Here is a 15,000-nt window from a genome sequence, read left to right as displayed (position 1 = left end):
TCCACGTTTTATTTCTGCCTTCCTTGATCTTCTGCTTGAACTCTGCTGCTCCCTTCTTCTCTTTAAACTTTCAGCTGATCAGCATTCGACCTGCGTGCAGCGTTGAAGCACAGGTGGCGAGCTGTTAGCCTGTCGGAGGACTGCATGCAGATGCATCTCTGTGTTGGCTGAATTTCATTAATCCGTCTCTGCAGACAGCAGCGTGTTAGCACGAGTGCAGCTTCAGCCTCTGAGAGGAACAGCCCTCAAACCTCCAGGCTAGCTGCAGATCACAATCAGGCACTCAGACAGAATTTGTGCAAACAGCCAGGTGGACCGTTTACCTGCAACCTGCTCAAACATGATTGGTCAGCAGGAGTCAGACATATGGAAACCCCTCCTCCTCATCAGCCTGAGACCAGAACTGAACACTGGACTAGTGCTGAGCAGGTGTCTGCAGGAAGCTGTTTAAATGGCCCCGCCCCTCCCTGAGCCTGGTTCTTCCTGTTAAAAGGGAGTTTTTCCTTCCCACTGTCACCAAAGTGCTGCTCACAGGGGGTCATATGATAGTTGGGCTTTTCTCTGTTGTATTGTAGGGTCTAGCTTACAATATAAAGCACCTTGAGGCGACTGTTGTTGTGATTTGGCGCTGTGTAAATAAAGTTGAATTGAATAGTCATGTGATAACATGTGGGGCTGGGCCTCAAAGCCACTTCTCATGTTGTGTTTGCTGACATCGTTTCAGCCGATGCAGGACGAGGAAACCATTAGATGGTCCGTTCTGAGCATGTGCAGACAGCTGAAGGGATTCTGCTGCATCTCCGGCTTGGCGCAGAGATGAAACTCGTCTTTGGTCTTAAACGCGTCTGAGCGCGGCGTGCTGGATAAGCAGAGATCACAGCCGGCGTCTGAGGGGATATATATCCTGCAAATGAGCTCACCTATCACCTTCTCATGTGTCGTGTCTATAAGTTTAATCTGGCCTCGGGCAGCCTCACATTTAATTCCATCTGTGGGAGAGTCTGAGGGCCTTCAGGGCGTTCATATCCATCCCTCTCCTTCAATAAACCCACATGAATAATTCAGCTTGTTTTTTTAATCTGGTGATGAGTGCCCAACATCTTTTTTTTCTCCTGCTCGATCCAAACGTGAGCTCTTTGTTCCTGAGCTGAACGCACAGCCTCAACAAACCAGTTTGTGCTCCGTCGGCCTCATTAACTACGACGCTTCACCTTCATCTCATCCCCGGAGACTCCAGGAATAAAGTACCGGAGTAAAACGTTCCCTCTAGAACTTCCTTTTATTAACATAAAGAATATTAACATGATTTATTATTTCAGGAAACTTAATTAAGTTGCTTTTTCTATCAAATAATATTGAATAATTTAATACATTTAATAAAAAAGGTTTTTCTCTCACCAGTTCTGCCATAATTTAGTTTGTGATGACGTATTTATTGAAACTAAGGCTCTGAAGCGGTCCTGTGTCCACGCAGACAGGAGGCCAAAAGGGAGGCGACACAAAACACAAAGAAAAGATGTTACGCAGAAATCCACTGAGTCAAAGAGCAGGACGGGGTTTTGCAGGAGGAAGTTTAAACATGAACCATTAATAAAGAAATCCACACAGAGTCCAAAAGCAACGAGAACTCAGAGAAATATTCATTTTCAATAAATCGTTTCCTGGAGTCTGGAGCCCGAGCACATCCTCGAACGCTGCGTCTCAGAACCACACGGGGTGGTTCGGTCTGGACCGTCGCTGTTGGACAGATGTGTTGGTAACTTTGTGCTCGCTGGCTGCAGCGCAGCATCTGCACACATGAACCTGTGCAGGAGTCAAACACACTCGTCTCCTCTGAGGCGCGCTCGGCCTTCCAATCTCAAAGTTTGGAAAGCATCCAAGGCGCCAGGACGCAGCTGAAGGATGGGAAATGTATTTTACAGCTGAGAGGAAGTGGAAAAAAACGAGACGAGCATTTGTATCGCTGCACCCAAAAGGCAGAACTAAGCACGCAGACAGATGGGGAACATCTCACATGTGTTTCGAGACGTGGAGCTCATTAGCAATCTGAACGCATCGACGTCATGATTAATCAGCGGGAGGCGGTTTGACAGGGGCGTGTGTGGGACGCTCTGTGCCTGGAGGCTGATCAATACCAATCTCATCAATACTGTAGTTCATTATCCAGTGAGGGCGGTGGGAATGCTAAGGCAGGAAACAAAGAGGAGACTCACACACAGCTGAGGTCAGCGTGGCGGCGCTGCGTGGCGGCGCTTTTCCTTCTGGCTTTGTTGTTCCTCTTGAGATAAATGAAGCGTGACTTTGGCAGTCCATCTATCCGGCCTTGAGGAGGACCTCAGCTGTGCCATTCCTCTGTGCCCCGAAGACGCAGAGACTCAGACAAACTGCCGTTCACCTCCGTTCCTATTCGTCTCTCTGCAACTCTGAGGTCGCTCGCAGAGACGCTCGCTCGCCAAAAGCTTCAGATGTGAGGCTTCTGACGCGCTAACAGGGGGAAACTCGGGGTTTCTCCATGCTGGCCTTCAGTATCTGCACCGAGCTGACAATCACCTGCAGTCAGTCTCATGTCAGGTGATGACACATGAACCAGAGACTGGTGACATCATTTTAAAATGACGTCTGATTGGATAGAAACGTCCTGCTCACCTGAGCTCCGAGTTTTTCATCTCAGCTGCAGGTTTCAAGTCTTATTGAATAAAACACATCGTGGCCCGTTTAATCAGAAAGGACACGGGAGAGGGGGAGGAGTTTGGGGCGTGGCTACAGTGTGATTGACACGTTGCTGTCGTATGAGCGTGCAGGTTTCGGGTGCGAGAAGACGGCGGTGCTTAAACGAGGTGGCCGAGCTTCTCTTTAAGCAGCTCAACATAAGGAAAAAGAACTGGGGTGAAGTGTATCAGGAGCAGGACGTTAATAAGGAATTCCTTACGATATTTACATACAACTGTCCAATAAAGCAGTATAGTAGGAAACATAAATATATGGACTGTCTATGGATAACAAAAGGTCTGCAAAATGCTCTATACAGAGAGTTCTTAAGAACGAGAACTAAAGATGCTGAAATCAGATTCAAAAGATATAAAAATAGGTTAATTAATATACTTAGATTTAGTAAAAAGGAAAACTATATGAAGCAATTAGATATAAATAGAAATAATAATAAAAGATTATGGGAAATACTGAACAGTGTTATACGTGGGGCTGAACAAAAGAACTACAAGTATTTCATTTGTAATGACCATGAAGAACATGGATGCTGTGACAAACAGTCTCGATGAATTATTTTGCTGGACCAAATTTAGCAAAAACAGTCGCTGATCCTGGGAAAGCACAGGACAAACCAGATACACTGATAGACAGAAATTCATATTATATTATATTATATTATATTATATTATATTATATTATATTATGTTTCTCACAGCCGCTGATGAAAATGAAGTTTTGAAACTGTCAAAAATGTAAAAATCAGAAATGTTTGGATTGTAATGATATTGATATGATGGTGGTTAAAAGAGTCATTGAGGCTGTTATAAAACCGTTTACACACATCTGTGATTTATCATTTCAAACTGGTCGATTTCCAGACAGAATGAAAATAGCTAAACTTCTATACAAATCTGGAAACAAACACCATTTCACAAACTCCAGGCCGGTCTCTTTACTGCCTCAATTCTCAAAAATTCTTGAAAAACGGTTTAAAAACCGACTGGAAAAATTAATAGATAAGCATAAACGACTCACTGAGAGTCAGTACGGGTTCAGATCAAGCAGATCAACATCACTGACACTATTAGATTCAATAGATTACATCACAAATACCACAGACAAAAAGCAACATGTGTCTGGGTTATTCATAGACTTGACAAAGACATTTGACTATAGATCAGGATATATTAATAAGAAAACTGGAACGTTATGGTGTCAGAGGGGTCGCTTTAGATCCGGAGTTATTTAGGTGACAGGAAGCAGTTTGTGAAATTAAATGGTTGTTGCTCCTTATGTATGCACAGTGCTTGTGGTGTACCCCAAGGGTCAGTTTTGGGTCCAAAATTCTTCAACTTGTACATTAACGACATCTGTAAAGTGTCCAAAGCATTAAAAATGTTTCTCTTTGCTGACGATACAAACATCTTCTGCTCTGGTGATGATCTGCAGAATTTATTGGAGGATGTGAAATAAGTAAAGTGAAGTTCTGGCTCGATAAAAACAAATTATCATTAAATTTGAATAAATCTAAACTTATGTTATTTGGAAATAGTTTAAATACAAATGCTGAGATTCAAATAAATGGTGTTGATATTGAAAGAGTCAGTGAAAATAAATTTCTGGGGGTAATAACAGATGAAAAACTTAACTGAGAGCTCACGTAAGATATATTCATGCCAACGTAACACGAAGCATTGCAACACTAAACAAGGCAAAACAGGTATTTGACAAACATCACTTCATATTCTCTAGGGAACGTACAAACTCATTATTTTTGCTGTCGGAAATATTGAAAATTGACGATCGAGTGAAATTCCAAACAGCACAAATTCTCTTCAAAGCAAAAAATAAAGAAGTGCCAGGAAATATTCAGAGTATGTTTTTTTTGAAAGAAGGAAGTTATAATTTAAGGGTTTTGTAACTTCAAAACAGGGAACATCCGTACTACAAGAAAAGGCTTTTGTGTTTCTGTTCATGGAGTGAAACTGTGGAACAGTCTGAATATGGAGTTAAAGCAACGTCCAAACACAAAACTGTTCAAAAAGAGTTATAAAAATATGATCTTCTCGAACTATAAAGAAAAGGAAAATATTGAAATTAAGTGAATGTCTCTATTTAAAAAAAATCATGACGTGATATTATAGGATATCAGAAATCTGTTCACTGTTTTTATTACAAATGATATCAGTAAGGAAGCAACTAAATATTAACTGATAATTTATGGCAAAGGGGTGGGATCAATAAGTGTTTACTTCTTCCCTTTCAACATGTAAATGAATCAGAGCTATATTGAAATGTATTGATTTTTTTGTATAGTCTTATTTTCTTTTCTAAATGTTCCTGTATATTGTTTAATGTTTGAAATAAATCACCAATCAATCAATCAAAGTCACAAATCCGATTTATCCAGGAGGAGAAAATCGGACACAAAGTGCACCGAGTCCAGTCAGCTGGTTTGGGAACTCCTCGGTGTTCATGTTCAATAACAACCCACAAATCCACAAAGAAATGCGGCCTTAACATCATCTCTGATCCCTCTGCTGCTGCAAAGCCTCTTCATATCTGCCAGAGCGCTGCACAGGACGACGAAGGGCAAGGCCGCCAGCAAAACTGAGCTGGAATAAGGAAGCAAATTTAAAAGGGCAAAAACACAGAGGGAGAGGGGTGGATGGCGCACGGGAACGCCGAGGAAGGATGCAGATAACGAGACAGAAAAGGAAGAGCTGTGCAGAATCAGCACTGAGGGCAGAACGCCGCACAGGGAGAAGGCGAAGACGGAGAGCAATTAAATGGCAGGGCAGTCAGAGACGCCCGGGCAAAAATACGACATGAGATAGTGTTCAAAGCAAACACAGAAAGATTCCCAAAGAGAGCGAAACGGAGAAGGAATTCTGCTGTGGATAAGTAGGTCTGCCTTCCAGCTGGAACCATTACATGAATTATTTCCAGATAAAACGACCGGGCCAATCAAAACCACTTTAGATCCCTCAATTCATCACTCGCTTCATGGACCAATCATTTCTTTTTCAGATTTCAGAAGTCCCAGAACTCCTCCAAGTGATTAACCGCATTTATAAAAGAGGGGAAAAGAACAAAAGCCCACGACGATTAGAGCTCCATCCCTCATCTTCATGATGAAGGACAGAAAGCAGTCAGAGTCTGAGCAGCTGAAGCAAAGTGGGAGACGACACACAGACCTCAGAGGGAAATAATCTGCACCGACTGTCTTTTTGATACCAGAGCGCTGCTTCTGTTTCAGTTAGTCAGAAAATCCGAGAACATTCATCTTCCTGCTTTTAAACAGTGTCACAGGAAAGGCTAAATATGACCAGATGATGGCGCTACAGAAAAAGTCAGAAGGTCACAGAAACTGCGATTCACACGGTTCGTAAAGAGGGCGTGGCTACAGGGTTGTTAGTGATCCCTCTCCCGTCACTGGGACTCAGAGTGGCGAGATAAAACGATGCTGGATTACATGCGCGCCTCATTTCCTGTAAATCCCTCGTGCACCCAAAAGCAATTTGAATCCAGCGCACAATCAGATCGCTCCCTCGCTACCGCTGAACGTTAGAGGCTATAAAATCAGGATCTGGGTTTTATGACCTGTTATTACTTTATTAAACTTGTTGTAAAGGCTTGTTTCATCCAGACAAACAGGTTCGTTAACGAGCAGCTGCATGTTTGTCACGTTTGCTCATTAGCATAACTGATGCCCGTTCATTCCTGCTGTGCGCCATTTGTGGGTTTCGTTCACAAAGCTGAAAGTAAACAGCAGAAACGAACCCTGCAGAGCTTCACGGGTTCTGCAGCTGCAGATCCAACAGCAAACTAGGCAGAGTCAGCACGAGGCCATTGATGGATGGACGGGTAAATGCTGTAGCTAGGTTCAGATTAGCAACAAAACCAGCGCGTCAAACAGAATCACAATAAAACGTTCACGAAACTTTTGGATTTTATGTAATTTCAGGCTTGAGTTCATGTTTCTGATTACAGATGTTTGAAATCATAGCAAACACAAACACAGACACACACACAGGTGTTCACGTACATCTCCAGGTAAAATGTGTCTGTGCATGCTGAGTTTACTCCACAGTCTGAACTTCAGTGGTGTGCGGATTGATACGGAAATATTGATTTTAGTCATCTGGGTTAAATTTGCAGTTAATCATTAACAGGAACAGAGTGGAACTATTTTATTGGGACTGTCTAAAGGATTAGTAGGAACTACTTCTTCTTCCACCTGTGAAATACGTCTGTATCAATGCATCAAGGCTCGTGCGTGCTCGCCCACTCTGTTGACCATTGTAAGCAGAGTCGTGTTTGGAGCTGCGTCAGCAGAGGCGAGGTTTGTGACACGTGTGGCGAGTGCTCAAACCTCGTCAAACACAAACAAAAGTAAATCCTAGCACAGGATATGATGATGAGTTTGTGATGAGGCGACCTGATGAAGAGGAGGAGAGGAACAGGTGAGGAGACAGCTGTCGCTCGCCGAGTCCTGTGGTGCTGAAGGCAGGAACGATCCAGGCGCACGGGGAGAAAACGTGGAGCTGCTGAGTAGAACTGTTGCTGAATTTGGGAAAGTGCCTTAGGTTTTTGTTTTTTGTCTCTATGTTTAAGTGATGGGAATTCGCTGCATCCTCAAAACTACAGATTCCCATTTGTTCAAAATGTAGAGCTTTTAAAGTGGATTAAATAGGCTAGGTATCATTAAAATATACAGGGTTTTTGCAGTAAAACAGTTACTGTAGTATTTAACAAATAAAAATAACTCAAATGTTTCATACATAACATAAATAATAACATATAAAATGTTTCTCAGCTTTTATTTTCAATCACATTTGGCTCTCGGTGTGGAGGGTTTGAATCTGCTGCAGCAAGTTTTAGCTGTGTGAGATTTTTCAGCCCAGCCTCACACGTGAAACAAGACCATTACTGACCTTATTTCAAGACTCTGACTAACAGTGGCTAACACTGGCTAACAGTGACTAACATTGGCTAACAGTGGCTAACAGTGACTAACAGTGGCTAACAGTGGATAACTGTGGCTAACAATGGCTAAGAGTGACTAACATTGACTAACAGTGGCTAACTGTGGCTAATAGTGGCTAACAATGGCTAAAAGTGGCTAAGAGTGACTAACAGTGACTAACAGTGGCTAACTGTGACTAACAGTGGCTAACAGTGACTAATAGTGGCTAAGAGTGACTAACAGTGGCTAACTGTGGCTAACAGTGACTAACACTGGCTAAAAGTGACTAACAGTGGCTAACAGTGGATAACTGTGGCTAACAATGGCTAAGAGTGAATAACATTGGCTAACAGTGACTAACAGTGGCTAACAGTGACTAATAGTGGCTAAGAGTGACTAACAGTGGCTAACTGTGGCTAACAGTGACTAACACTGGCTAAGAGTGGCTAACAGTGGCTAAGAGTGACTAAGAGTGGCTAACTGTGGCTAAGAGTGACTAACACTGGCTAAGAGTGACTAACAGTGGCTAACACTGGCTAACAGTGACTAACAGTGGGTAACTGTGGCTAACAGTAACTAACACTGGCTAACAGTGACTAACAGTGGCTAACACTGGCTAACAGCAGCTAACAGTGGCTAACATTGGCTAACAGCGACTAACAGTAGAAAGAGACCGTACAGTAATACAGGTAAACCCCAACAATCAGAGTAGGAAGAACCTGGCCACAGCAGGAAGGAAAAACTCCCTTTTAACAGCAAAAAACCTCCAGCAGGACCATCCTTAGCTGAGTTCCCCTCTCCTTTGTTTGGAGTTCTGACCTTGATTATACTCAGTTTAGTCTTTAGGGGTTTTAGTCATAGTCTTGTCTCCCTGTTAGGTGTACCTGATATATCAGAATCAGAATACTTTATTAATCCCAAGGGAATTTATGTATGTTATATCACTTCCTGTTTTATTTTGTTAACCCTTTCAGTTTAGTTTCTCCAGCTGTCTCCACCTGTGCTGTTCCTTGTGTATCTCTGTGTCTTCAGTTTCTCATCTTCTTTGTTGGTGCGTTCGATATAAAATACTGTGATGCTTCTCGTTAGTTTGTTTTTCTGCTTTCGTGTTTTACCGTTTGGGCTTTGTTTTCCTGGGACTGTCTCCACTCACTCATTCAAAGAACATTTTGTACATTTTGTGTTCACGTTGTGCCTCCCTGTGTTCAGATCCGCACTCCACCACCACACAAACCTCTGACATCATCGTGTGAAATCAGGGATCCAGAAAAATAAAGACTCTCGCTTCCACGCATCAAATCAACCAATCCAAACATCTTCCAAACTTGTTGTTCCAGTCAGTCGTTGCTGGATATTCCAGACCGGGATAAAATGCTGGGAGTGCTAAAGTTGACTTTGAATTTACTTTAAGATGACGTCCAGCAGTGCTGCTGGTTTTCTGATATTCAATCGGACCTAGAAACAAAGTGATCCTTTCCCAGCGTTTGTTCTGTGCACTGAAAAATTTTGAACGAGCCAGCAGGAGCAGAAACCACCCACAGTTCCTCTCTGTGTCTCACATTTATGAGCAAGGCTTTAGAAAAACTCTGGAACAAACAGAGCGGTCGGTGTAGGTCAGGCAATAAAACTCAACAGCATTATTTCCCACAGGCCACATTTTTCTTTATATGCAATCCATTACCTGAGCTAAAACTTAAGGACGTGAAACTTTATTCGGGTAATATCAGAGTTCACACAGGAGTGGGAATTTCCTGCGTCCCCTCCCAGAGCTGTTCACTCAGCTCTGGGAGCGGCGATAGCAGCGCGACCATTATTTGAAGCGAGCCGGGGAACAGAACCTGACTTTAATTGATTTGCGTTTGTTCCATAATATAAGTCGTGCAGAGTTGAACTGTGGCGCCTACGCCGTCTGAATGCAACTCACTCGAATTAGCATTCGCCGTGCAGCTGACGTGGAGACGAGAAACTGGATCCCGCGGCTGTGAGGAGACGCACTCACAAAGCGAGGCTGGACTGAGCTGCTTTTCCAGGACAGTAATATTCAAGGTGATGGTCAGTGCAGCGCGACAGCCTCAGGCAAGGTCTGTATTTACACCCATACACAACTTCATCTACGGCCTGTAAGCTCCGGCTGAGCCCAGCAGGCCTGCTCACACCAGGCCGCTGAGGTTCATCAGTGGCCTGACATCATTAAGACATCAGCGTAAATCCAAAAACGACTCCTGTGTGACGGGACTCTGCTTCTGCTGCTGTCTGCAGCTTCTTTTGGGACCATTTGGTTTTTCACAGCTGTGAGCATCAAAAAACAAAATCCCTTCACTTCTCCACAAACAGGAAGTGAGAAAACAGGTGTTTATCAGCATGTCTCAGTTTCACAGCCACGTCCATCGTGTCCACATCAAAGCACTATTTTTGATTTTATATGTCCTTATAGGTTTATAGACCTCCACCCCATCACTGTTCATACTACACCCATCTTATAAAATACAAATAAGAAAACACAGCAATGATTACTGCGGACATTTTTCAGGGAAAATGAGCCAACAGAACTTTTTCTGTAGTTTTGCTGACAGGTTTCTTTCATTTCTTTATCGAGTAGAAAAACGGAGCCGTGCTGCTGAAATTTCTTCTTCCTACATTGGGACAGCTCAGGGATTACATGTGCAGTTAAACATCTTTACACTGACAGTTTCACGGGCCCGGCCCTCTGAAGATCATGTTTAAATCTGAAACGCCCACTCACCCCCAGCTTGCGGCTGCGCATGCGTACGTAGCCCTGCTTGACGATGTCATTGAAGTTGGAGGCCATCTTTGAAGGCCGCAACACTGGAGACCATCCAGATGTTTCCTCCTTCACTCGCTCAGCTTCTGTCACTGACAGTCTGTCTGTCTTCTTGGACTTTTCCACTTGAAAGTAAACAAACTGAACCTTTTCTTCGCCCGTCCTCTTTCACAAAACTCCCAACATCCTCCTCTCTCCTTCTCGTCTCCTCTGGCTGAGGTTCCTCTCCTTTTCGTCTTCCTTCCTTCTCATTCCTTCATCCTCAGACAGCTCATCTCTCCAGCTGGCATCTCTGAGAAATGGACCGACAGTAAGATGGAAAGAAAGAGGGAGGAGAAATGGATATATGTTCATTATTCATTGAAGAGCGAGGTGCACAACATTAACGTGCATTATTCATGCCGCTGGCACGCACTGAACTCTGAGGGGAAGCAGTGGGATTGTGCTGAATGTACAGTTTCCCGTGTGTCTGCTTGGATTTCAGTTTCCCTGTTTGATTGTTTGCATTTCTGTGTGTTGCACGGTGACATAAAGGAAATCAGAGGAGGCAGCTTCTATTAGACGGCGCTGAAACCAGGAAATAAAAAGGTTGGAGTGTTGAGCGTTCTCTAATCAGAGCTCCGCTCGTCAGCCGGCTCCCATCGCGCTACATTTGCATTTCAAACAGCCCGACCTCCTCGTGCTCTGCGTTCAGCAGTCGTTATGAGGTGACAGTATTTTCACTGCGACGTGTAAACACAGATCTGCCGTCCTCGCTCGTCTTCATTTGTCCCCGTGAAGCTGATTCAGTGCTAACAGTCACTGCTTTAATGTAAATGTGAGTCTCTCTGCAGCCGCCCACAACTCTGATTTGCTCACTGATTCAAAAACATCTGGGGTTTGATTTCTTCAATTCATACTGACACGCACATCTGGATATGTATCTGAGGTAAAACGAGGCTTTGTGGAGCTCGTTATGTCACATATCCTGTCTTTCTCCGTCTCATACTGAACGTGTATGTAAGGAATGACCTCGAGCAGCGAGACTCACGCAGGCAGAGACGAGCAAATCGAGTTCATATTTTTATTTATCGAAGCTTCAGCTCGCCAGCTGTGAAGCAAACCAAAGGGCTCTCTGACTGCTAATTATACCAGATAAGCCCCGCCCACAATCCACAGGGGTGTCTCCACACGCCCCAATAAAGACAATCAGCCACATAAACCTTCATATATTATAATTTAGAATAAAACGATCACCCCAGTCTATTCCTAATCATATCTTTATTTTTTGTCTGCTGTCTGAAACGTGCACGCAGAGCTCTGATGCTCTCTTGCTGCTGTTTAATCACTTCATGTTACGGCTGCGATGGCCGCTGTGTTTGTGGACCCAAACACAAAAAGCGATCCTTTATCACGGCTGTCAGAAAAATGCAGGGAGGAGAAACAATGGTAAGAACTAAACTATGACCTCAACTGGTGAAGCTAAAGCTAGACATGAAAAGACGTGAACGTGAACATGAATCTGGAAAAAACGAAACTTGAAAACATGAGATGAAACCAGGAAACGTGACAAGTGGAAACACAGCTGACACAAATGAACACCACAGGGGAAGCAAAACTAAACACACTGAACATGAAAACACAAGACTTTCAAAATAAAACAGGAAACACGGAGAGATATAAACCGGGACACACAAGCTTGGTACGAAAGACAGAAGGAGGGAGGAAGCATGAGAGAGAAAGGGAGGATACAACACAGGGGACAAGGGAAGAGGGAAGGAGACACGATGGGCGTACGTGGATGAACATGACGGGGAGACGCCGAGCTGAGACAACATGGAAACAAATATAACTAAACATACAATCAGAGCAAAGAATAGCTAATGCTAACTAACAGAAATAAAACCTTTCAAACAGGAAGAACTACAAAGAAAATCACAACCTCAAAAAAGCACCACAGTGACAGCGACATTTGTTTTAAAGGAAGTCTTTAGTGTTTCTGTGTTTGTGTGTTTGCAGCTTCCTGTTTGCCGTCTCTTCTCTCGGCTGGGGTCCTTCATCCTGTTTTACCTGGACAGCTGTGGTCTGCCTGACTGAGTTCGACTTCCTCCCTCTGATCATCTTTGTTGTCTCTCCCTGTGTCTCGTTTCCTCAGCTGTCTCTGCTATAAAACAATCATGAATATTCCTGAGAGCTGCTCTGTGGAGCTCTGTGCTCCTCACTCAGTGTTTTTATTCTTTTTCACACACAGGATGTGTCAGTCAGTCGTGTCAGCGTGAGTGTGAGTGATAACGTGGGGCCGGGCAATGTGCAGAGATGCACTTCCTTTCTACCACAGGAAGCAGATGGAGTGGGGGGCCGCTGTGCCCAGGTGCTTCTGACCACGCCCACTGGGCACCTGCAACTCAGGACAAAGACAAGCTGACTTCACGGTGTGCTCCAGTTTCAGATGTGACGGCCGTGTGTTTTTCACATTAACCTGTGACCTCACACGAATGCAGGAGAGCCGGTCTCATCCAAACCTCGGCTCGGTCTGCGGATGGTTCGGGCGCAGGGACGGGGAGGCGATGAGGAGGTGACGGGGAGGCGATGAGGAGGTGACGGGGAGGCGATGAGGAGGTGACGGGGAGGCGATGAGGAGGTGACGGGGAGGCGACGGGGAGGCGATGAGGAGGTGACGGGGAGGCGATGAGGAGGTGACGGGGAGGCGATGAGGAGGTGACGGAGAGGCGACGGGGAGGCGATGAGGAGGTGACGGGGAGGCGATGAGGAGGTGACGGGGAGGCGATGAGGAGGTGACGGGGAGGTGATGAGGAGGTGATGGGGAGGCGATGAGGAGGTGACGGGGAGGCGATGAGGAGGTGACGGGGAGGCGATGAGGAGGTGACGGGGAGGCGATGAGGAGGTGACGGGGAGGCGATGGGGTGTTTCATCTGCTGAGGCGGTAAACCGAGTGGGAAGCACAGCAGAATCACACACGGACACACTCAGCTCACTCAGTGCTGACACAATATAATACACTGCAGCACAAATGTATGCAGTCATTCAAGCACATGTGCAAACTGATGTGCATGCACGCCCGACTCTGTGTGTGTGTGTGTGTGTGTTTGTGTTTGTGAGTGGGAATGTGTGTTTGCCATCAGGCTGGGAGCAGTGGGGCAGACATTTCCCAGAGGGCTCAGTGGTAAATCTCCCTGACAACAGTGGAACAGAGACATTAAAGTTTAACAAGGGGCTCATTAATACACACACACACACACACACACACACACACACACACACACACACACACACACACACACACACACACACACACACAGGCTGGCACAGAGGAGGAGAGGCTTATCATTACAGCAGTGTTGGTTTTATAAAGTGGCTCAGGCACAAAAGACAATTAAACACTAAACAAACAGAATATTTGTGCATGAAACACACACACACACACACACACACACACACACACACACACACAGGTGCATCAGGACAGCTGATAAAAGCACAATAAGAACCCTGTGAGCGTGTTAAGGCGTCTGGTTCTTGTTCCTGTGGTTTAAATGCTCTCTGATCATTTTTAACTATCAAATAAGACGATCAACATGAACGTGGACGCTGTCTGAGGGATCACAGCTCTGAGCTCGCTCTCTTTCCCCTCAGACGGCCCCGCCCCTCCCTGAGCCTGGTTCAGTTCTTCCTGTTAAAAGAGTTTTTCCTGCGTACTGTTGCCGGGCTCGTCATCAGTGTGATTGCTGGGTTGGGTCCAATCTTTCCGCTCTCCTTGCTCGGAGACCCTGAGGCTGATTCAGAGTCTCGGGTTATCCTAACGATCGTGTCAGCTGGTGGATTGGGAGACTGTGCCAACCGCCACGCCACTGTGCCGCCCTGCAACCAATCTCTACAATAAGAACCTATACGCTGGATATGAATATGCAACGTACATTAAAGTATTTTTCCTAACAACTACAAATGGAGCTGCTACCAGAACGATCTGAGTCTTGACGGGTTTGTTCACTTCATTGTTTTAAAGAAAGAATAAAACTGTCCCATCTACACAAACTGTAATGATGCAGAGCTGGTGGGTCGGGTGCTAACAGGCACGTCAACAACAAAAGAAGAAGAAGAAGAAGATGTTCTCTGAGCCTGAGCCTGCGACAGTCAATATTTTATTGGAAACTTTAGTTGTTCCTGATTTTCATCGTAATTTGATGAAATCTGCAGGCGGTGGAAAGTTCCCGGTGCGCGGCCTCTTCCTGCACAGAGACGCGTGCGCTCCATCCAGCCTTCCCACCTGAAGCTGAAGCGTTCCCGTCCGACACGCTCAGCATCCTCCTCTTCAGTCCACTGAAACCAATCAGAGTCTCTGTGGACATCAGAGAGCTGTAACGCTAATGTAGCCCCACCCCTTATTGCGTTTAATCACCTCGACATGAAAATGATGAGGAAGTCTGTCAATAATATAAACAAGTCTTTATTTCACCGGGATAATCCACCCAGGATTAATTCCACATCCCAGGAAACTCGTGGATCAATAACATCAAATATTGATTTTTCTGCTTCTTAACAG

General features: G+C 44.8%; 1 protein-coding gene across 2 annotated transcripts in view; it reads right to left on the bottom strand.

The window, feature by feature from the left end:
- Positions 1 to 15,000, bottom strand: part of dok4 (docking protein 4) — a 52,143-nt gene that overhangs the window by 19,627 nt on the left and 17,516 nt on the right. For both annotated transcript variants that reach the window (XM_085160785.1, XM_085160776.1), the window contains exon 2: positions 10,422 to 10,752. In XM_085160785.1, the coding sequence (XP_085016911.1) occupies positions 10,422 to 10,487 (66 nt within the window). In that variant the 5' untranslated portion in view covers positions 10,488 to 10,752. The remainder of the gene's footprint in view (positions 1 to 10,421; positions 10,753 to 15,000) is intronic.

The sequence above is a fragment of the Neolamprologus multifasciatus genome, chromosome 1 (genome assembly GCF_963576455.1).
Source record: "Neolamprologus multifasciatus chromosome 1, fNeoMul1.2, whole genome shotgun sequence".
NCBI lineage: Eukaryota > Metazoa > Chordata > Actinopteri > Cichliformes > Cichlidae > Neolamprologus > Neolamprologus multifasciatus.
Note: the sequence above shows the minus strand (reverse complement) of the source record. Positions and strands in the feature narration are given on the sequence as shown.